This window comes from Rattus norvegicus, chromosome 5 (genome assembly GCF_036323735.1).
Source record: "Rattus norvegicus strain BN/NHsdMcwi chromosome 5, GRCr8, whole genome shotgun sequence".
Classification (NCBI taxonomy): Eukaryota; Metazoa; Chordata; class Mammalia; order Rodentia; family Muridae; genus Rattus; species Rattus norvegicus.
Genome location: NC_086023.1, coordinates 11,095,827 through 11,120,425, shown reverse-complemented (window position 1 = coordinate 11,120,425; position 24,599 = coordinate 11,095,827). Strand labels below are relative to the sequence as shown.

At 44.2% G+C, this 24,599-nt stretch overlaps 1 protein-coding gene across 5 annotated transcripts in view; it reads right to left on the bottom strand.

Annotated features, from left to right (window-relative positions):
* Slco5a1 (solute carrier organic anion transporter family, member 5A1) overlaps nucleotides 1-24,599 on the bottom strand; it is a 129,180-nt gene that overhangs the window by 20,755 nt on the left and 83,826 nt on the right. For all 5 annotated transcript variants that reach the window (XM_039109745.2, XM_008763495.4, XM_039109744.2 and 2 more), the window contains 1 exon segment: nucleotides 12,064-12,262. In XM_039109745.2, coding sequence (XP_038965673.1) covers nucleotides 12,064-12,262 — 199 coding nt within the window.

Below are 24,599 nucleotides of genomic sequence, written 5' to 3'. Positions count from 1 at the left end.
GGACTTTTGGCAGTGGTGGGAGACAGCTTTGGTTGTCCTAACGGAGAGGTGCTGTGGACATCTGTTAGGGGTTACGCAAGCAAACACAGCACAACACTCAGGAGAGCTCTGCCTTCGACAGGGAGCAACAGGTACCTAGCCCAAGTGTCAACAGTGCCTGAAGATGAGATGCCCAGCCAATAAACTCATTCTGAAGACGGTAAAGTGGGGCTTTCCAAGCCTGGTGCCATGATCACTACAGGCATGTGGAAGTGTGCAGTGTGATACAGAGCCACCTCACTAACACTTCAAGAACCAACCTGCGAGCCATGACAAGTGAGAGGAGCTTTTATTAGTCTCTGTGCTTAGTCACTAAGATTGACAGAATTTAATTCCGGGCCAACAGTTGGTATCGCTGCTATTTAGAAGCTGCTCGGCATTTCCTTCTGACAGCCTGCTCCACCTTTGTGTGCAACAGCCTCACATGGCTGGTGCCTGCCAGTTATGAGACTGTCCACTCAAAAGGCACGACCTGAACCCAACATCAAGACACGCTCTAATCACACAGTCAGGAGTGTCCCTCTCAGGGCTGTCTTGTTGGTCTTGATTTCAGAAAAGCATTACAGTAGTGAAAACTCAGTGAAAAGTGAACTTAGGGGCCTGGAGGGTCGGCTGGGAAGTGCACGTGCTGCTCTTCCAAAGGAAGAGTTCTGACAGGTCCACGTCAGACGGCTCACAACCCCCTCAAATTCCTACCAAGGAAGATGTCTACTGTCCTCTGCAGGGACCACACCCATGTTACACACACACACACACACACACACACACACACACGTGAAAATAAATATTAGTTCTAGCACTCAGAAGACTTGGGTGGTGAGTTCAAGGCAAACCTGGTCTACATAATAATTTCTAGACTGCCGGGACTGTAATCCTTTCTCAAATAACGACAACAATAATAGCAGCGGTGGCAGCAGTGATACTGTTAAAAAGGAAAAAGCAATTAGATGAAGGCAGCAGGTAGAATTGTCAGGAAAGGAGGTAGGTGTTCATAAAAAGGTCGTTAAGAGGAAAGGTCATCACAGAATGCAGTAGGAGGCACCCAGCATGGTTCACCTCTGCAATGGGGTGATTTGCAAACAATCTTTTTTTTTCTTTATTGTAAACAGAATTTTTTTTCTCACATAATAGCCTGATTATGGTTTTCCTTCGTCTATTTCTCTCAGTATCTCCCCACATTTCCTCCCATCAGGATCTGTCTTTCATTAGAAAACAGGCTTCTTAGGGACAATTTAAAAGTGAAATAAAATAATAAAACAAAGTCAGCACATCTGAATAGGAAAAAAAAACACACAAGCAGAGGGGGGAAAGCTTAAGAAAAGGCACAAGAAACAGGTGGAGGTGCGGGACCCACTCGTTCGCACATTTAGTTATTCCATAAAAACATTAAACTGGAAGCCAGAATATACCCAAAGGACCTGTATGGTAAAGAGAGAGAAAATAAGATAAAATGTTCAGCGTGGTACAGCCATAAGCCACACTGAACTCTCGCAGCGGTGCAAAGGCACATCTCAAAGCACTAAGAAATCTCTCATTTGCCAGAAGCGAAGCCATGATAGGAAGGAGAGATATACAGGGACATATTACTTACCAGCACGAAGATACCAGCTACCATCTTTCAAAACTGAAAAGAATTCCAGGCAAGGCAGACTTCTACACGAGCTGCCCCTGTTATTCATGAAGCAGGTAGGCGAATCTTGTTTTGTTGGGGTTTTTTTTTGAGCTTGTATCTCACATAGCCTTGGTTTCAAACTCACTATGGAGCTGAGGATGACACCCTGACCTCCTTTCTCCACCTCCCAAGTGCTAGAAGTAGAGGTACACCGTCTCTGTGCCCAGTGAGTCAATATGACGTAATTTCAAGTGGAGCTCAGGACCTTATGATCAAATATTTTACAACTGAGGCTCCAAATGGCTGGCATGAGCTACAAAAATGGAAGAGGGCTCTGAGATTGTCTAGCAATGTTGCTCAATGTAAAAACTAAGAAACTGTGAGATACAATGATCTGCCCAGCATTACCAAGACTCTCTTTAGGAAAACCAGCCCTAAAGAGTCAAGAACAAAATAAGTAAAAATATGTGTAACTGCATTGGCTAATCTTTATCAATCAATGCACAATGAACAGCGTTTATTTAAAGTGATATATAGCAACAAGGCACATCATTGTATGATATGAGTTGGAAACAAAACCCTGCCCCCTCCGGGTGTGTAGGAAGACAGTGATACATTCCACTCTCATGGGCACTTTGTAGCACAGCAAGCTACCTCAAGCTCTGAAGACCACTAGTAGGCCTTCCATTGTCACTGCCACAAACAGAAACCTGTCCTTTCTCAGACATCTGGGAGCTCAGGAAGTCGCCTCTGGAAACAGCTTCATCCAGACACTGAAGTCACAAGAAGGTGGCATAGTAGATGGCAAGCACAAAGAGATGACATCCGGTAGACGAAAGAGCTATCATCTTTCATGCTGGAGCTATTAAATGATATGTCAAGAGACAGTAGTTGTTGGAAGTGCAGTTGGCCATCATTTAAATCAACCTTTAGAGAGTATTTGAAGGTAGAGGGAGCAGGGAGGTGGTCGGTCTCGTTATGCAACGTGTTTACTTAGAGTCTTAAGTCATGACTTTCATAATGGATGCCAACTTGACTACGAGACGGTTAAGATACACCTGTGCTGAGTAGAAGTCGCTAGCCACAGAGGGGGATCCAAACACACTAATTAATTAAACTGTATGGAAAATCCAGGTATCGGGATGGAATTGCTTTAAGTGGAAATGGATCAGGCTATCAACTACAGTTCCTAGAATCTTCATGCTGAAAACACATCAACTTCTCAAATCTAAAGTTCCCTTTACATCCTATTGCTACTTTATTGTCGTTGGAACACTTTAACAGATCTATGTGCTGAACCTGAGGGGTGCTGGTTATTGGACATTAATATGTATGCCACTGGGCTATAGCCTCAGCAGATCCTTTACAATGTTAAGGTCCCTCTCCCTTATTTATCTCTTTACTGACGTCATAGAATAAAACACTAGAATGTGTGCTGGGCCCAATGGCATATCCCTTTAAACCTAGCACTGGGTAGAGGAGAACAGATCTCTGTGAGTTCACAGTCAGCCTGGTCTACAGAGCAAGTTCCAGACCAGTCAGGGAACCCCCATCTTTGAAAAGAGAAGAAGTATAATTTAATAATAGGTAGAAAACTAAAGTTACTAAGGTAAGCATCCACATGCCACTGAGGAGCTTGTACACTGAGGAAGAAAACCGAGCCAAGGCAGTAAGGATCTCACTGTACCTACACTCTGAAAGCGGCATGCCAGAAAGGCCCGTTCTAATCCATTCGTGGAGTAGCTTCCTAAAACCAGGAGGAAAGCCAGGGAAGTTATCAATGAAAACTGATGATTTCTTTTGCTAATCCACAAATGTCACTGAAATCAGTTTGCAAAGCGCCAGGACACCTGGTTCCCTGCTGCAGTAGCCGGTGTTCTGAGATAGAATGATCCTTCTCAAGTGATTCCAGTCAGATGAAGTGTCCCGAAGATGCATTTTTGTTTGGCTGGGTTTTGGCTTCTGCTTTTCAAGACAACATTTCTCTGGGTAGCTCTGGTTGTCCTAGAACTGACTCTGTAGACCAGGCTAACCTTGAACTCAGAAATCCACCTGCTTCTGCCTCTGCCTCTGCCTCTGCCTCTGCCTCTCTGCCCCTGCCCCTGCCCCTGCCCCTGCCCCTGCCTCTACCTCTGCCTCCTCAGTGCAAGGATTTAAGGTGTGTGCCACCGCCTCTCACTTCTAAGCTGTGTGTTAACATGGAGCTCTAGAGAGGTTCAGCAACACTGAGTAACTTTCCTGTGCACAGGCAGAGGCCTGGCATCCACTTGCATTCTAGAACGAATTGAGTTGCTTTGCATGATCTTGAGGAAAGAGAAGAGGGACAAGAAAGAAATGTAAGGAAACATGAGTCCTAAATAATCTTCATAAGAAAAACAACTATCATTTGCTTAACAATAGCTAGATGCTCTACACTGGACATGGGAGGAGGTAGCACCTCCCTTTCTTCCCTCTGAGTTATTTTAACTTCTCAGCACGCTGAGACTGATGTCTTCACCAACTGTACACAAAAAATAGCCAAGATTGTTAGTGTGTGTGGTGGGTAGTGGGAAGGTCACCCAGCTAGAAAACAATAAAGTTAACACTTGCCTTTGAGAATAATACTGTTTTAGACAAGATGGCTTGGGTGGAAAGAGGGGTAGAAACCTCACTTTCTCACTGACATGGAGCTGATCGCCTACTAAGAAAAACAAAACTAAAGATTTAAAAGACTTGAGGAAATGGATTACAAAGCACAAAAAGGAAGCATCATTGTGAGTTTGGGGAAGAAAGCTGACCTTGGCTAGGAAAATGGGTTGTTTACAAAGATGAGGGCCTGCAAAGGTTGGAACGCATGAATCTGTTATGGAGTCAATGAGCACAATGACATAATCTCCCCTGGCAATGCTAGGGGACTACAAAGCAATTGATTGGGGTTGGCAGGACACAGTGGTATTAAGCGAGTCTCTAGGAGACTTGAGGGAACCTATAGTTCTGATGCAGGTAAGATACAGAGTCTGGCTTTCAGGTTTTCTAAAAATATATTTGAAATAAATATAGATTAGATGTAAAAGGAATAAAATCATGTACTATTGAAGAAATTAAAAAAAAACTGGCAGCAAACACCATGACAGTTGCAAGCAGACAGCCATGAGCTCATTGATCTGTGGAGGAGAACACAATGGGCCCCACTGAGGGAGATAGGCCATGAATGGTTCCTTCCACTCCTCTTACCACTAGCTCCAATTCGGAGCCCAGAAAAGCATCAGAAAGCTGTGAGGGAAGCTGTAAGGAATTTAAGAAACTAAACTTCTCTAGATGTTGACAACCTCGACTAACCCGTTCGTTCTTGTACTGAGGATGGCATGGGGAGCAGGCATACCCAGAGAGAGGCTGGCCCGAGGGCTGTCAGTCTGGAAAGATGATTGTCAGTAAATAGAGAAAGAAAAAACCTTTAAAACTAAATGATAAGATGCAAGGCACAGAAGTAGAGGAAAAAGTCCTAATCGTAAGAGATCCAAGGAGACCTTACTTTCTAAAATATCAGGATGCTAAGAAAGGGGCGGGGGGAGGGCAATCAAGAGTCAACAAGAAAAAATAATCCTCAAATCTTTAGAAACTATATGAAGAATTTAGAACAAGTCCTTTGGAAAAAAGCTCTCAGAGCAAAATGTACAAAATTATGAAATATGGCGGAGTAAGTTAACAAAGAGAAACCCATTTCGTAAGTTCTAACAGAAGAATAACAATTGCCTTGGAAATCACAGGACAAAAAGAAAGAGGCTGTGGAGGTTTGAATAAGATTGGCCACCATAGCCTCATTAATTTGAATGCAGTTACCAGAAAGAGATACCATTTGAAAGGATTAGAAGGATTAAGAAGTATGTCACTTGGGGTTGGCTTTGAGGCTTCAACCCCATGCCAAGAGCAGAGTCTCTCTCAATCTACTTATAGATCAAGATGGAGCTCTCAGCTACTGCTCGAGGGTCTGCCTGCAGGCCACCACCACCATGATGATAATAAACTAAAACCTTGAACCTGTAAGCAATCCCCCCAATGAAGTATTCTCCCTTATAACAGCAAGTTGGTCATAGTGTAGTAGTAGAACAAAACTAAGACAGAAGTTGGTACCATGAAGTGGGGAATTGCCATGGCTTACCTACCATATTTGTTGTTGGAATATGGAAGCTTTATGAAATTAGACCAAAAAAAAAAAAGCAATTGAACATTTTAAGTAGGATTTTTGCGCCATCCTAGTAGGATCATTATTGTTGTAAATATATATATATATATATAATATATATATATATATATATATTATATATATAGTCTTTTACCCACTCTAGGTCCAGCACTGGGGTGCCCCAAGATATCTTTTAGCTATCTTGACAGAAACACATCTCGACTCCGAGGCAGCAGACCAGTGTCTCCAGCCACTGCACTTTCCTACACTCAAACTGTCAATAAAAGAACACACAACACAATAAATAACCTTTGACCCAACTGATAAGATATAATTGCCCACCTAACCATACAAAGCCCTGTACACATCCACCCCTAACAACATTTATAACAACCTGTAAAGGTACAGCGTGGAATCCTAACATCAGCAGCCATCTTGTCCTTCCCGGGCTTCTCCCTCTGTCCCTCCTGTCTCTTTCTCTTTCCATTCCAGTCTCCCCCTCTTCCTTCAAACCTTTCTCCCGCCCATCCTTCCCTCTCATCCAATGACATCCTGTACCTGCCCTCACCTGCATTTTACAAATTAAATGGGGAGAAGGTTCTGGTGAGTCATGTGAGTCCTGAGTACTCCTCCCCAGTTCCTGGCTGCTGGCATCTTTATTCACCAGTCAGAACCAACTGGGGGCAGGCTCCCCAAAGCTACATGTGCAGACATTCTCGTGTAAGCAGGTTTTTTTGGAACATAATTAGCATTCACAATACAAGCAGCTACAATGGCCTAGGATCATTCTTGTGACATTTTGGAGAAAACTGGCTGCTTTTTGCCCTTGTTCCTCTTCTCCTCCTCCCCCGAAAAAAGAAATCTGTCTTGGACTAAATTGAAGAGTGTTGGATTAATGACATTGGCAGAGATTTCAAGACAGCCGAGTATTGATTCTCGTCCTGTGGTTACTAGTAGTCACTCTTATGCAGATCTATAATGAAAAGGAACAAACTGAACAAGGAAAATTGCAAAGTGTACAGTTTGGGTAGAAAAAGAGCATCAGGAAATATAATGTGGAAGACAAAAAGCTCCAGTACTCAAGGAGATAAAAAGAAAAGCTTGATGCTAAATGGAGTAAAGGGAACTGTGTCCTCAGAGCAAGACCCCACCCACCTATGCTTCCAGCTTGTGAAAGCAAATGAAAGTTTGAGTGGTGAAGAAAACCACCAATAATAGAAAACGGATACAAATCTAATTGAACAAAGGTGCCAAGTTCTAGTCCCAGCAAGCAGCAGGAATGGCAGCTTCAGCCATGGCTCTGGCTTTAGAGTCAAGGGTATAAGAAAGGGGTTGTAGAATCTCCCTTCATGGCTAAGGAAAGCTGCTGAGGCCAGACATGTGTCAGGGTGTGTGTGCATGGAGGCTCAGAGAGCATTCCATGGAGCTATGAAGGTGAAGCCTAGATTGTGTTAGAGACCCCAAGATGTGGGAGATGCCAGAATTGTGTGGTCCTTGCCAAGGAAAGCGGCAGACTGGATATAGACACGGCCCAAGAGAGATGTACGCTACAGGCAACAAAGTGGAAAGAGGTGGAGATCTAAACAATTCTTTGAAATCAATCATGGAGATATAGAATTGGGAGTTTGCCCTGCTGATTTTCAGCTTTGCTTTGGTCTAGTATTTCCTCACTATGCTTCTTTCCCTTCCTTTTAAAGTGATAATGTATATCCTGTGCCACTGTGTGTTGGAAGTATGTGTTCTGCTTTTTTTTTATTTTGATTTTACAGTGATTATAGTTGATAGATCACCATGAGTCCCAGAAGACACTCTGAATTGTGGACTTTTAAACAAGGTTGATACTGCAACTATGGGTACTTTTGATGTTAGGTTGAATACATTTTTACATTATGATATTGTGATAAGCCTGTGGGGGACAGGCAATGAAATGGGGAGGTTTGAATAAGAATGGGACCCATAAAGATCATATATATATATATATAAATGTTTAGTCACCAGAAAGTGGAACTATTTGAAAAGATTAGAAGGACTAAAAAGTATGGTCCTGTTGGAGAAAGTGTCACTTTGAGGTTTCAAAAGCCCATGCCAAGCCCAGAGTCTGTCTCTGCCTATCAGTTAGGATGTAGTTCTTGTCTCCTGCTCCAGTGCCTGCTGAAAATAGCCATGCTTCCTGCCACAATGATAATGGACTAAATATCTGAAGCTGTAAGTAAGCCCCAATTGAATGCTTTCTCTTATAATCAGTGATTGATCATGTTATCTCTTCACAGCAATAGAGCAGTGACTAAGATAGAGGCCAAAAAGGGTACAAGTATAGTAGGAGAAACATTTCTTAAGTTAAAGGGGGAAAAGATGTTTTTAATTAAAAGAGTTCATTAAGTGGGCAGCATAACAAATGAACAAAATCTTTTGGAGATATCCAGCTATTCACCCCTACCTTTCAACCTTCCAGCTACCCATCCACTCATCCATCCACCCATCCACTCATCCATCCACCCATCCACTCATCCACTCATCCACTCATCCATTCACCCATCCATCTATCCACTCATCCATCTATCCGCTCATCCACCCATCCACTCATCCATCCACCCACTCATCCATCCACTCATCCACTCATCCATCCATCCGCTCATCCATCCGCTCATCCATCTATCCACTCATCCATCCATTCATCCATCCACTCATCCACTCATCCATCCACTCATCCATCTGCTCATCCACTCATCCATCCACTCATCCACTCATCCACTCATCCATCCATCCACTCATCCATCCATCCACTCATCCACTCATCCATCCACTCATCCATCCATCCGCTCATCCACTCATCCATCTGCTCATCCACTCATCCATCCACTCATCCACTCATCCATCCACTCATCCATCCATCCGCTCATCCGTTCATCCATCCGCTCATCCACTCATCCATCCGCTCATCCACTCATCCATCCGCTCATCCACTCATCCATCCACTCATCCACTCATCTGCTCATCCATCCACTCATCCATCCATCCGCTCATCCATCTGCTCATCCATCCATCCACTCATCCATCCGCTCATCCACTCATCCACTCATCCATCCACTCATCCATCCATCCGCTCCTCCATCCATCCGCTCATCCATCCATCCGCTCATCCATCCATCCGCTCATCCATCCGCTCATCCATCCATGCATCCATGCAACAAATCTTCATGCATTGCTTTAGACATGAGAGACACCACTATTGTGTACAACAAAAGAATTTATCTCAAGGACCTAGGTCAAGAAGGTTATCAAAAAGGAACTAATTAAACAAAGTAGCTTCAGGGGTGTTGAATGCTGTGGAGAAATGAGGAGGAGTAATATACCCAAAGTGAAGAGGGAAAGTCTTGGTGAGAAAGTAACATGGCTAAAACTGAACAAACGACCGATCACCTATAAATTTGTGGTAATAGTATCTATATAACAATATTGTAGGTTCTCACAAGTTAATAAAACATGTAAGCCACATAGAAGAATGTTTGACGTTCTGGGTTGAGAGCTCACTCACTATGTTCCATAATTTTTTCTAATAGTATAGAAATATCCGAACACATTGGTACATAATAACAAAGCTCAGAAAAACAATTGTCAAATGCTAAAGCTAAAGTGTAAAACAGTAAAAAAAAAAATCAAAGCAGATGTTCTTAGTATTTGACATATAAAGAAATTTTGGAAAGGTACACAAAACTGAATGAAACTACTAGCCAGGTGTGATTACACACACCTATAATCCAACAATTAGGAGCAGAAGAAAATAGAGTGTCTCTGTGAGTTTGAGGCCACCCTCATTTATGTCATATAGAGAAAACATTATCTCAAGAAGGAGTAGGAGAAGGAAGAAAGGAAGGAAGGAAGGAAGGAAGGAAGGAAGGAAGGAAGGAAGGAAGGAAGGAGAAAACAATATAGATTACTAAAAGATAAGGAAGAAACTGAACTAGGTAGTTTAAATAATGAGGGAGTGGAGGACAAGTTAAAGAGGAAATATAGGGAGGATAATTAACACAAAAGTTCTTTTGAAAAAAACTCCAGAAGCCAACTACTGTAGAAGCGCCCTAAAACCTGTACATAATGTAAGAATTTAAATGAAATCACCATATAATGAGGTAAACAATGCCCCAACTGATCACCTTACGCCACCCAGGAAAATCTCCAGTTACACAGTCATTCCTCCATCAAACTTCACAGGCTATTTTCAATGCTATTGGTCTCCACGACCTGAAGACAGCATGTACTTATATATTGAGTGTAGAAGGACCTAGGTGGTGCCCACCTACAAGCTTCACTCTTATTGACTAGTGTTCATGATACTGGAAGGCACACTGCATGCTACCAGAGAGGAAAAGTAACCACTAATAAGTCTATGACCTAAAACAGCCATCTGCCTGCAACATCCACTGGTGCAATAGTGGCACGGATGTCATGGCAGTAATCAACCACTTTTCAAAATTAGGTAGAGAGATGGCTCAGCGGCTAAGACCACTGACTGTTCTTCTGGAGGCCCTGAGTTCAAATCACAGCAAACACATGGCAGCTCTTCACTTTGGTTATATGATAATGAGACCCGATACCCTCTTCTGGCATGCAGGCATACATGCAGGCAGAGCTCTCATACAAAAAACAAAAAAAAGGTCAATTTTTAAAAATTTAAAACAAATAAAATAATATTGGATTTTAAGGCCCACTCTATGAGATGGAACCCATTCCTGACACTGCTAAACTGCCCAAGAACCTGACACTAGATAGATCATGGGCCTGAGGGAAACTTAAGACTATTATTCTGATAAAGGAAAATCGCAATGAAATTATTCCAAATGAAATATTGCTATACCCATTGGTCAGTATTTCTGTAAACCCTCAGCAGAGAAGTTTCTTCTTGCAGTAGATGGCAATTAACAGAGACCCTCAAATGGACACTGTGCAGAGTGAGCATTCAATCCTAAGTGAGGTGTCTTCACCAAACCCTCCCCTCAAGGCTCTGGGATCTGTGTAAAAAGGGGGCAAAAAAGACTTTAAGAGTCAAAAGTTGATGGGTTGCTTGAAGTACCCTGCATCTTCCCTTTACAGCAGGGCTGACCACCTATAACCTCACCGAAACTTTCAGCACACACAGAACCTTACAGGTTCAAACAGACAAAATCTCAGCACCAAGAAGAGGAAGTGGACACAAAGTCCCATCCCTAACCAAGAAGCTACGTGCAGTTGCCTGCTGGGAGAGGGAGCTCAGTTCTCCTCGGTGATGGCTCTCTAGGTCTATGAGGCACAGTCCAGGGCAGCCCCATGCTCAGGAGCAGTTGGACACCATAAATCGAACTCCATAGTTTTTGGTTTGTATGAGATTTTTGTTTTGTTCTGGAATTTTTGTCTTACTGTTTCATTTAGTTTTTAATAGCAACTACATGAAATTGGCTGAGTAGGAAAGTGAGAGGATCTGGGAGGGGTTGGGGGAGGGAAAACATAAAGAAAATGTACTCTGAAAAAACATTAAATGAAAGAAAAGTATTATCTAGTTTGCAAAAAGTATTATATTAGTTTGCAAAGGCGGGAAGAAGTAGGCGAATGGGGGGACTCAAGACTTTCCACAGTGGATTGAATTTCATAAATTTGATGGGTTTGGGTGTAGGTTCATGTGGGTGCATGCATGAACATATGCATGGGCACATGACTACATGTATGTACACACTCATGAGCACACACGCTCAGGTGCTTCTGCTCGTCAGGAACTTTGCATTCTGATTTTTGAAATGGTCCAGCATTAGCCTAGGGCCCACAGATTAGACCAGACTTGCTGGCCAGCCGCAGGCACCTTCTCCCATCCAGCTCCCCAGCACAGGGGTTACAAGTGTGTACCCCTGCATCTGGCACTTTTACATGGGTTCTGGGGATCCAACTTAGTTACTGGTGTACTGACCTCGTTCCTGGTGGTGAGCTACCTCTCCACCCATTATGAACAGTGCACTTTAAAAACATTTTAATCAGTACAATAAGTGTCTCCTCCTCGTCTCCTATAATTAAAAGGCCATGGAGGTGACTTTGTGAGGACCCAAGGGGACGCAGACAGAGATGACACCCTCTGACCTCCACCCTCTAGGAGCATGAGCTCCAGAGACACACACAGAGGAGGGAGGAGAGACAGTCCGGCCCACGTGTGGGATCACACAGTGCTCGCACTTCACTCCCACTGACGCAGGGGGGATGGTGGACAGTGCTCCAGAAAGGTACTCACCCCGTTGTGTAAGGGATGTTTATGCCTCCCAGGTTAATGCTTTCACATCCAACAATGAACAGGGTTGAGAAGCACAGCAAAGACACCCCACTGCAGATCATTGCGAGTTTTGCAGATTCCCTGGCACCGAGCTTCAGTTTTTTTATGATGTAGCCTCCCAGGACAATGCCAACACCAGCGCTGGGGACAATGATGACACCTGGGGAGAGGAGGAGGAAAGGGTTCATTTGTACTAGCCTCGACTGCTATTGCCTCCTCTAATTGTTCTATCTTTGTTTGCTCATCAGCACTAAGGTAAAGAATCAGAATTCCTCTAATTCATAAATACCGCGTGTATAATTTTACAGTATACTACTCAAAAAACATTGACGAAGGAGTCGAATCCAAAAGGTACAACAAATACTTTTACAAAGCAGTAAAATAAGAAGGAAGAATTTGTTAAAAAGGTGAACAATTCATGAAAAATTTAAATCGGCCCTTCACCAAAAAGAAGATCCAAATGTCCTATGCACATGAAAAGATGCGCTTTCATTACTGAGCTAGAAGCATGGGTTAAAACCACGGTGTTGTTCCACCACGGACCATTTTAAACATTTTCAAGTTTGGTAATGTCACATGTTGAACAAGATAAAACTACTGGAAACTCTCGGCAGTGGAGGACTAGAAACAGTAGGACCAACTTTGAAAAGCAGTTTGTCATTACCTGGTACAACAGAAGGTAGACACACCCCGTGACAGGCAGTTCCATCCCAGATTTATACCCCAAAGAAACTGATGGTGTCTACTAACCATCCTGGTATTTCCTAACTGAAAATAAGCCAAATATCCCATCACAGACAGTGTATGAGGAATATTCCTAACACAAGGGAAGACCTGTAACCACACGTAATGTGGACAGCTCTCATAAAGACGTCACAAGGAAACGAGTGCAATAAAATGTGCACATGTTCACACGTGTGTCAGGATCAAGACCCAGGAGAACCGAGCTGTAATGTTCTAGGATGCACATGTGGTAACGTGAGTGTAAAGGAAGGGTAGTTACCATAAAAGCCAAGATAACTTGTCAATGAGCAGCTCAGGACACAGGGGTCCTGCAGTACTGAACATGCTCTATTCCATAAAGTGGGCCTCAGTTACTGCCATTGCCCTAATGCTCATGTCTCCCTGAATTCATTTGTTAACCTCCTAACTCCTGAAGTGTGGCTATTAGGGAAGTGGACACCACACGAACAAGATAAGGAGACCTGAGCCTTCCCTTTTCTCTCCACCACATAATGGGCATATTGAAAATGACCCATCTATGAGAAGCAGACCTTCACCAGACACCAAATCTTCCAATACCTTGATCTTGGAGTCCTTCCTTCTGGGATTGTGAGAAACCAAATCCTCACACTCACGAACCACTCCGTGCATGGTAATCTTGCCACATGAGCCTGAGTAAACTAAGCGAGTCTTGTGTTTATTACTCATTTCTAAATTCTGACCAGTGCCCTCCTGGAGGTGTTCCATGACACTGTAGAAAAAGACATGGAGTTGGAGGTACGGCTCAGCAGTTAAGACAGGGACTCTTGCAGAGGACCCAAGTTCAACTCCCATGACTCACAACGGGCAGCTTACAACCATTTGTAACTCTAGCTCCAAGGAGACCTGGCCCTCCAGACTTCCATAGGCATCTGCGTTCATATGCATGCACGAATAAACATAATTAAAAACTAATAATAAAATAAATCTTTGTTTAAAAAATGAAGAACAGCTAGGCAGTGGTGGCACATGCCTTTAATTCCAGCACTCCTGAGACAGGCCGGTGAATTTCAGAGTGTTCAAGGCCAGCCTGGTTAAAAGAGTGAGTTCCAGGACAGTCAGGGATACACAGAGAAAGCATGTCTTAAAAAAGAAGAGAAAAAGGAGGAGAAGGCTTGGGAGGAAGAAAGGAGGAGGATGGGGAAAAGAGGGGCGGGATCAGGTATGGGAGGAGATGGGGGAGAAGTACAGAGGGTTAGAAAATTGATCAGAGGTGTGTAGCAATGGGGGATGGGGAGATGGGGCTAACAACCAGAAAGTCCCAGGTGCCAGGAAATCAAGAGGCTCCCAGGGTCCCTCGGGGATGACATTAGCTGAAATACCCCACAAAGGGGAGGGAGATCCTGTTGAAACCAGATCCAGAAGTTAGGCATGGCCTGCCGGTTGAGGGATGAGCCGCCCCCCCCCCGCACCCCGTCTTCAAAATTTTAACCCAGAATTGCTCCTGTCTAAAGGAAATAGAGGGATAAAGGGTGGAGCAGAGACTGAAGGAAAGGCCATCCAGAGACTGCCTCACCTGGGGATCCAGCCCATCTGCAGGTACCAAACACAGACAATATTGCTGATGCTAAGAAGTACATGCTGACAGGAGCCTGATACAGCTGTCTCCTGAGAGACTTCGCCAGAGCATGACAAATACAGATGTGGATGCTAGAAGCCAACCATCAGACTGATCACAGGGACCCCAGTGGAGGAGTTAGGGGAAGGACTGAAGAAGCTGAAGGGGCCTTATCTGGCATCAATGGGAGGGGAGGCCCTTGGTCCTGTGAAGGCTCGATACCCCAGTGTAGAGGAATGCTAGAGTGGCGAGGTGAGAGTTGGGGGGAGCACCCTCATAGAAGCAGGGTAAGGGGGCATGAGATGGGGGTTTGCAGAGGGGAAACTGGGAAAGGGGATAGCATTTGAAATGTAAATAAATAAAATATCCATTTTTTGAAGGAGAAGGAGCAAGAGGAGGAAGAGAAGGAGAAGGAGGAAAAACATAGAATACCTGCCCCCCCCCCACCCTGTGTACCTTACAAACTAAAAGACAGACATACAAGCTAGCAGAGAATTTCAATAAAACAATCCTATAAGTTGCTGGAAAAACACGGGGAAAGGGGAAGCTGAGTGCTCCCTGGAAGAGATCTCACAGTGGCTATTTTCAGCTGACATTCAATGGACGAGGAAGAATGTATCGAACGGCCCGGCACAGAGACCATGCTGAACAAAGGAAATGCACGTGAAGACATGAGGTCATGGTACCGGGTGTTCACAGAGCTTCAAAATACCCAGGCTGCTCAGTGTACGATGATGGGAGGTGCCAGGGTGCAGGAGGAGGGGTAAGAGGGCAGGGAAAGAAACTCAGATTGCATCTCTGAGCAGGGAGAGGCCGCTGGAGACTTCTGAGCTGGCTCAGATGAGAGTTACACCTTATGAAGAGCATTCCGAAGTGCATTATAGGCAGTAGCGTAGATGGAGGGATAACGTGAGTCTGAAGTGGTCAGAAGAAGTGAATTGCAAGGGTCCCGGTGAGCTGCAGGAAGTCACCACACTGACAGCACAGTAAGTTACATAAGGAAAGCCAGTGTGTGGCACTCACTGAATGGGGATCTGAATAGGAGGACAACGTACGGACAGCACAGACAGCAGTGTCACCATCTCCACTACAGCCCGGAGTGTAAGGAGCCTGAAGAACCTCACACTGGGGCCTGTGAGCTCTCAAAAGAGTCATGCTGAGAGATTTGAAAGTTACACTTGAATCTGAGGGATGGGATGTTCTCTGAGAGCACAGTGAGAAAAAGAGGAAGCCCTCTGAAGAGAATGAGTGTTAATGACAAAGCCAGGGACGAACAGTGTTAAAAACAGATTGAACTCGGGCTTTGAGCTCAGCCAGCAGCCGAGTCATTAATTACGCACACGCAGGTGGTCACATTACGTGTGAGAATGGTCCCACCGACTTCTAAGTAGATCTGGCTCCGGATTGTCTTGGGGCTGATGGCCCAGTTTCCCCAGCACCAACACACTACCATCTTGGTCTCTAATGGTGCCACTCCCTTATGAAGGGGATATAAAAGAGGGTCCTCCAGGCTGAAGTTACTGCTACCAGCTCTGTCTTCGTGTTCTTTCCTGGCACCGCCCTTCCCCTTCCTGAGACCCCAGACCCGAAAGAGCCAAGACCCTATCCCATAGTGCCCCAGGTTTATCCTCTGATGACACCACCTCTCATCTAACCCTCGAGGAGACAATTCTGTGGTCCCTAATCTCCTGATCCAATCACTCCCCGGGCCCATGATACCTAAAACTCAGGGTACCACAGGATGTGGGAGAATGCATCAGTATACACCAAGGAATGCATCTGACATTACTGAGGAGAGGGGGAAAGGACGAAATGGACGGGGGCGGAATGGAAACGCCACTTGCTCATAGCCCAGGACCCGAAGGCCTAAGGGTCGGATTGGTGAGGGAAGACGTGTCATTTCCTGGCTCCTGAAAAGTGCAAGGAAGACAAACCCTTCCCTGCCACCTGCAGTGTGTTCTTGATAAGTTTCTGAGCTTTCCAGGACTCCTGTGCACAGTGGTGAGACTTGTAAGAAGCCAGTGAGGGAAGACATTGGAAGAAGTTAGAACGGAGTCTGCCCACCATACGCATTCAGTAAACACTGGCTGTCACTAGCATCACCATTTCTTAAGATATGTTATTGTATTTGTGTGTGTGTGTGTGTGTGTGTGTACACGTGTATATGCGCATGTATGCACACACACATGCATGAGCATCACAGTGTATATGTGGAGGTCTAAGGACAACTTGTGGATGTTGCTTCTCTCTTTCTACTATATGGGTTACAAGGATCAAACTCAGGTCCTTAGCCTTGGTGACAAGCATCTTTGCCCATACAACCATTTCACTGGCCCATCATCATCATCACCACCACCACCACCATCATCATCACTACCACCACCACCATCATCATCATTATCACTACACCACCACCACCACCACCATTATCACCATCACCACCACCACCACCATCATCACTACCACCAACACCATTATCATCATCACCATCACCACCACCATCATCACCACCACCACCATTATCATCATCACCACCACCACCATTATCATCATCACCATCACCACCACCATCATCACCACCACCACCATTATCATCATCACCATCACCACCACCATCATCACCACCACCACCATTATCATCATCACCATCACCACCACCATCATCACCACCACCACCATTATCATCATCACCACCACCACCACCATTATCATCACCATCACCACCACCATCATCACCACCACCACCATTATCATCATCACCACCACCACCATTATCATCATCACCACTACCACCACCATCATCATCATCACCACCACCATCATCATCACTACCACCACCATCATCATCATCATCACTACCACCAACACCATCATCATCATCACCATCACCACCAACACCACCACCATCCCCACCACCATCATCATCATCACTTTAACTGTTTTGAATATCTCTGTGATATGCCTAATATTAATGAATTGGATACATTTGTACAAACAACCTAGGATTAAAACAGCGAATTTTAAGGAGGATTGAATTTAAACAACCTATATGCGGCCCCAACATAAACTTGTATGTGTTCTTTAATAAATAAGTCTTTGATACTTAGCCATTGTGTGCTCTTAACTGTAACACTCACAAACTTAGTGATACATTTATATTAAATTAATAGAGCCTGAATATAAGGCACTCACTAAAGTGTTCAATATTGGCAAAAGGTTCTGCTTCCAGCAGAAGAGTTCTAGAAATTCTCTGCCATCTTTAGGTGGAAATCTTGGGATTCTCGTTTTTCTTAGGAAACTGATGTATTAATTGTCCTGCTTCCTTTTTCCCTCAGACGTATCCACAAAGAGACCTTGAAGATTCTCCTCAGGTTACGATCTTGCTGACCCTTTTGTGAAGAATGGTGGTTAGTTAATCATCAGGTATTTTAGGAACAAGATGAACTTTTTCTCTTGTCCCCACTTTGAGGCATTGCCTGTGTTGTAAACAGACGTAAGATGTATGTCTAAACTGACTGACAGCATGCTTAGCATCTCAGAAACTGAAGGGCAGGGAGAGAAAAGGAGGCCAACACTCATCACTAAGAATGTCCCAGATGCAGAGACCTTCAATGCACTGTCACTGTTGTTAGTATTAAGAATGATGGACTCAGCGGCTAGAGAGATGGCTCAGTGGTTAAGAGCACTGGCTGCTCTTTCAGAGGCACTTAGTTCAATTCCCAGCAACTCGTGGTGGCTCACAATCATCTGTAATGAGATCAGATGCCCCCTTCTGGTGTGTCTGAAGACAGCGACCATGTACTCACATACATGAAATAAATCTTAAAAAAAAAAATGATGGGCTTTTATAGCACCTGGTGCTAGCCCTGACTTGCTTGCCCCTGGCCTCTGTGTCTATTTCTGTCTTTCCAGCAGGACACACACACACCACACACACACACACACACACACACACACACACACACACACACACACACGCACGCACAACCTGTTGGGTATTACAATAGCTGCCTTTTCCCACAGCGATTCATTTCCCTCTCAGCTTTATGAATTTAACAGTCTAGAATTAGAGCGGCTCTTATAAAAAGCACAAAGCCCTCACGTTTAGGGCTTAGCTTGTCTAGAAGCATTTCTTCCTCCCCACAGGGATCTACGCAGTTTGAATGAGACGTCCCCCACAGTCTGAGGCATCTGACGCGGGATCTCCGGTTGGCGGTGCTCTTTGGGGTGTAGGAGGTGTAGTGCGTGGGAGGAAGTATGTCACCAGAGGCGAGCACTGAGAGTTGAGAGCCTCACACCGGTCCCTGTGCCCTCTCTGCCACATGCCCCTACCACAAGTCCTTGGTGCTTGTTGCCATGGTTACACTCTGACACCATGGACTCATCCCCTTGGAATGATAAGCCAAAATAAACTCGCTCTTCCGTAAGCTTTGCTTGAAGTGTTTTAGCACAGCAACCGGAAAGCAAGCAATGCATCAAGTACCCCATCACCCACGGTCTCTTAGATGGGAAGGGCAGGGTGTTGTCTCCATGCCACACCTGCCTGTGGCAAAGCAGACAACTGGGCTAAGTTAGCTCTATAAAAGCCCGTACTCCCGACTCTGTGATGCTCCTTTCTCTTGCCGGGATGAATTATCCTATCATCTCTTGCAAGCCTCTTCTTTCAGAGAGTAGGTACCCCTACCATCAGAGTAGAACTAAAGACCCAAGGATAAAGGACACGGTAAGTTCATCTTCGCCCAGACTGCACATCAGACTACAAATAATAGTGGTACCTCTCATTTTTTTAATGTCTTTCCCTCACTGTTGGGAAAATTTTCAGGAGCCCCTTCAAAGGCAATTCAGCACATGTAGCATCTGAATTGCTTGACGGAATCCTTCCCTGAGAATCCTGTGGCTGTTTGAAGACAGAGAACAAAACATTGCTTTGCATACCTCATATTCCATGATATGACCTCAAACCTCTTTGGACCTCAGACAAAGAGAGGCTGTGTGCGTGTGTGTGCGTGCGTGCGTGTGTGTGTGTGTGTGTGTGTGGCTGACTTAGTTTCCCGTCTTGATCTCCAGTCTGAGAAGACAGCGTTTGAAGGAGTCTTCATGGGCCTCCATTTTCTGCTATGACAGCTACTGCATGACTCAAACAGGACCACCCAATCAAAGCGACAGAGAAGGCTCTTGAATTCTGGCATGGCCTCGCTGGAATGATTTAAAAAGGCTCAGAAAGCTCGGCTCCGCACTGCCTTCAGGTTGAAGATTCCTGTAGGCAGCTCATACGTTACTCCTCGTAGGCCCAACAGATCTCATTACCCATCACACATTTCGGCCATGCTAAGACTGCACCGTAGGAGAGAAATATGAGAAGCCTAATCTCAGGGACTCAAAGACTTAGACACCGGAGGAGAGGTGACACGGAGGAACATTCCGAGAGAAAGGAACCCTGTTTTCACTGCAGAGTTGACAAATTCAGCTGAAACGTCACAAGGGTTTGCATGCTCAGCTGTGTCACATGGTGTCACATGGTGTCACATGTGTCGTGATAGGGACTCCAAAATCAAACTGAATAAATACGGTTTGACCTTCTATACCTTACGCAGCTAGAGCAGCTTTCTGCATCCGTGCAGTGAAACCACAGAGCAGCTGCACTTGCAATGGGAAAACGCTTAGGTATCTCCTTCATCTCTGGCTCTGGGAAACGGGAGGGAATGAACCTTCAGCGAATGACCGCAGAGGTGGGGGCTGACCTGGGCCTTTTGTAGAGGAAATTTCACAGACAGTAATGGGAGCTCAATAACGTTTTCAGTCATCAAAACTAAGCTGCAAGCAAAGACATTAGCATCAGGTTATCGCACTCAGTTCCTGTTCAGGGCACAGGTTTGGGCCTGTGCCAAATGGAAAGCTCTCTGTGGAGGCTCTTCAGGCAAGATCTACTTTCGGTCAGCAATTTCCCGCCGTTCTCCACATCCGTGTTTGTCCAAGTCCTGTGTCTCTCAGAGCTTTCTCTTCCAGAAAACTGACCACCTCCCCGCCCACCAGGAGCTCAGCTGAAAGACCTGACAAAGCCTTCCTTCTCCCCGGAGGACCAGAGTCCTCAAACTCTGCCCATCAAGGGCAGCAGAGTGGAGGTTTAAAAAAAAAGTTGACACACCTAAACCACGCCCACTTAAATGCCCCATCTCTCACAAAGACTAATAAAAATATTTTTTGTTCAAAAATATATTATTGTATTTAATCTGTCGGATCCATGTGGGAGACCAGAGTTGTCATTTTGGGCTAAAGTCTCAATTAGTGATTACTAATTGAATGTATTTTAATTTTTCTTTCTTTTTTTTTACTATCTTTTACTTTATGTGTATGAACGTTTTGCCTTCAGATATATTCTGTCTGCCTATTTACTTCCCTTTACCCCCTGGCTTCAGGAAACAGTAGGGAGGAGTCTTAAGCAAGTTATTGCACATGTGGGGCATTGTCCTCGGTGGTCAGTGGCGTTACAAGCAGACGTGAGCCACCATACAGGTGCTGGGACACAAACCTGGATCTTCTGCAAGAGCAGCCAGTGCAGTTGCCAAACCATCTCTCCAACTCCTCGTTTTTTTTTTTTAAGACAATTTAGCACACTATAGATTTGCCTATGGAACATGCAGTTCCACATGGGGATGGTGGGACTTGAACACAAGGCCTCACACATGCTAGGCCAGCTCTTGACCACTGAGCTCCAGCTACACAGTCCCCAGCCCGGCGCATGCACAATACACCCCAGAGATGCAACGCCACCATTTTGTAACATTTTCATGTCACTCCATCAACTGTCCCGTCCACTCCAGTGTCCTGCCACTTTGCTGGTTTTCAGGGCTTTGTTCTTCATTTCTCCTTGGGGCCAAGCAGTCTGTTCGTACCTTGCTCTTTATTCTCACATCACATGACGGACTCCTGTGGCTATGTCCACACTGGGGGTATTATGAATAACACTGTTGCGAGAGTTCACATATGTATCTTGTTTAATGTGGCGGTAAGCTTCATTCCTTTGGAAGCAGGCCTAGAAACGGAGTTTCCAGGTCATGTGTTTGAAGATGCATTGAACCGTTGTTTTCCAGAGGGCTAGATCTCTTGACGCGCCTGCCAACAGTGCCTTCCACATTTGTACCAACAGTTCTAGATGGTAATATTTGATGTAGCCCAACACACAGGTGTGCTATAGGATCTCATAGTAACTCACTGTGGCTTTGGTCTGTTTCTCTGGTAACTAACTGGATCAGGTGTCTGTCCCTGGGCTTGTTTTGGTCATTGGTGCCCTTGGCCATTCTCTGGACAAATGTCTATTCATAGCTTCTCCTCATTTCCTAAAGTTGCCTTATTTTTCTGGAAGTTTTGAATTATTGTAAACACAGCTGATAGACGTTTTAAAAATATTTCCCTGGCCCTATGTGGCATCTGTTTTTAATTTCTTGATGGTGCCCTTTGATACAAAAGTTCTTAACACTAATAAAACCCAGTTTCTTTGTCCCCCGCCCCCCATGGCCTAGACTGCTTAGCCTAAGACCCAAGTGATTTGTGTGCATGCTTATTTCTAGGAATATTATAAGCCTTTTATGTTATACTTTGAGCCATCTTGTATTTATTTAATATGATATGGGGGTAAATTTAATTCTTTCCCATTAAGCTACCTGCTTGTTCCAGATTCGGTTGTAAAAGAAAAAAAAAAAGCTATTCACTTTTTCCATTGAATATTGTTGGTGCCCTGATCACCTACATCATGGTTGAGCAAATAGTTCAGTGGATAAATTACTTGTCACACAAAACTAAGGGCTGGAGTTCAGATTCCCCCACCTCCATATATTGGGTAGACAGGCATGGCAGCCCTCCTCTAGTCCCTCAGGAGACATGGGATCTCCAGGGGAAGGTGACATCTGGTTCTCAACCTGTGGGTCGTGACCCTTCTGGCACACCTTTAGCTCCAAAATATATTTACATTACAATTCGTAACAGTAGCAAAATTGTAATTCTGTAGTAGCAATGATAATAATTGTGTGTTGGGGCTCACCGTGACACAAGGAACTGTATTAAAGGGTTGCAGCATTACGAAAGTTGAGAGCCTCTCAAACCAGACTGTCCAATCCTCAAGCTCTAGGTCCAGTGAGAGACCCTTAGTAAACAAAGTGGAGAATGATCAAGGTGGACACACAGAAAAACCAACTTCCAGCCAACAGGCAATGTATATGCATGTGAACCCACACACATGAACACACATGGTGAACACACAACACATGGTCTATTGATCATGTGTGTAAATTTGTTTCGGGTTCTCAATTCTATTCCTTACTATTTCTGTCTTCTTTAAGCCAGTACCATACCATTTTGATGATTAGGAAGTTTTGATGGGGTCTGCACTGAATCTAGAGGTCACTTTGAGGAGTATTAACACCTAAACAATACCAAGTCCTTCAGTCTTTGAGTATAAAGTGGATTTCTCCTGCGATGTACTCTTTTTAACTTTTAAACAGTCATTAATTGTCTAGATTACTAAGTTGTATACATTTGCTATATATAGCATCTTGTCTCAAAATATGCATATGCTGTTCAATGGCTAAATTAAGCCAAATAACATACAGTGTGTGACATGTGTTCTGTGGCGAGAACACAAATTCTACCTCCTAACTTCCAGAATCTGGTGTGTTGTAACTATGGTCAGTTTCCGTTTGGCAAGAAAATCTTTTTCAGCTCTGCCCAGGTGACATCCTTTCTCCGACGAATGCTTTCTTAATATTCTATACTTTCAAAATGCAAGCTTTGCATACATTTGTTGAGCACTATTCCTAAGAACTTCACTCCTGCTGGTGTTTGTTTTAGGATCTCTTTCTCCTCTGTCTTGCTACCCTACTTAGAAGCACAGTAAGAGTAGCTTTGCTAATGGATGCCTTGGGATTTTCTCCATTAAAAAAGCATGAAACCTGTAAACAGAGGTCCTTTTCCTTCTTCATTCCCAACCTGAATGGTCTTTATTTCCTTTTCCTTCCCCATGACCTGACAAGAATCCCTAGCAGAATAAGGTAGCAAATGCAGATATATTTGTCACTGTCTGGTCTTAGGGGGAAGGTGTCCTTAGCCGGCTAGCTATGGCCTCCATACATCTCCTTCAGCACAGTGTGTCTCTAATCTCTAAACTAAAGCAGAGCTTTACGAAAACATTATTTGTGCATTATTTGCAGGAATATTGTTAAGTGAACTTTTAGAGAACTTGCAATATTATAACTTTTAATTTAGTCACTTCATAAACTTAATAAATTGTTTGCTATTTAAATGTTTACTAGAAACCCTTTCTTGAACACCAACTGTGCACTATTCTAAACTGGAGATGCATGGTGAATAGATCTAGCACGAATTCTCGCCCATACTGATTTTACAGTCTAATGTGGCAAAGTAATAAGTTAATAACTAAGTAGATTGTCCCAGATGGTAGAAGGAGAAAGGAACTCAGTGAAATTGATTCTCAGCCCAGGAAGAGAAATGAGTGTGTGGAGAGCAGAGGCACACTTAACAGGCTGAAGTCCTACTGACAAAGGGTCATCCCAGCCAAAGCAAAGGAGGAAGGGGAGAGTAATTCTCATGAGGATTAAGTCACGCCCCACTTAGACCTCCATCTTACCTATCCCTGAACAGAACCCAGAGGTGCCGCAACTCAGAAAAATTCATAACTGAAAGGAACCTCAGGGGCTGGGGATTTAGCTCAGTGGTAGAGCGCTTGCCTAGCAAGCTCAAGGCCCTGAGTTCGGTCCTCAGCTCTGGAAAAAGCAAAAAACAAAAAAAAAGTAAAAGGAACCTCAAAAATCACTCATCTTTCTTTGCTCTAATGAAACCAGAACACATAAGAAAAAAAAGAAAGAAAGAAAGGAAGGAGGAAAGAAAGAAAGAAAGAAAGAAAGAAAGAAAGAAAGAAAGAAAGGAAGAAAGGAAGGAAGGAAGGAAGGAAGAAAGGAAGAAAGAAAGGAAGAAAGAAAGAAAAGAAAAGACTAGGCAAGGCAGAAACAGAAGGGGAAAAACCAGACCCGATGGGTATCCATTGAACTGTAGTTTGTTTGCCCTGCATAATTGCACCAGATAATGGAAGCTTCACTCTAAGGTTTCTAATAACAAAGCTGATTCGGAACAAAGACGTATTCTAGAAACCCCATGGTCTGAGCAT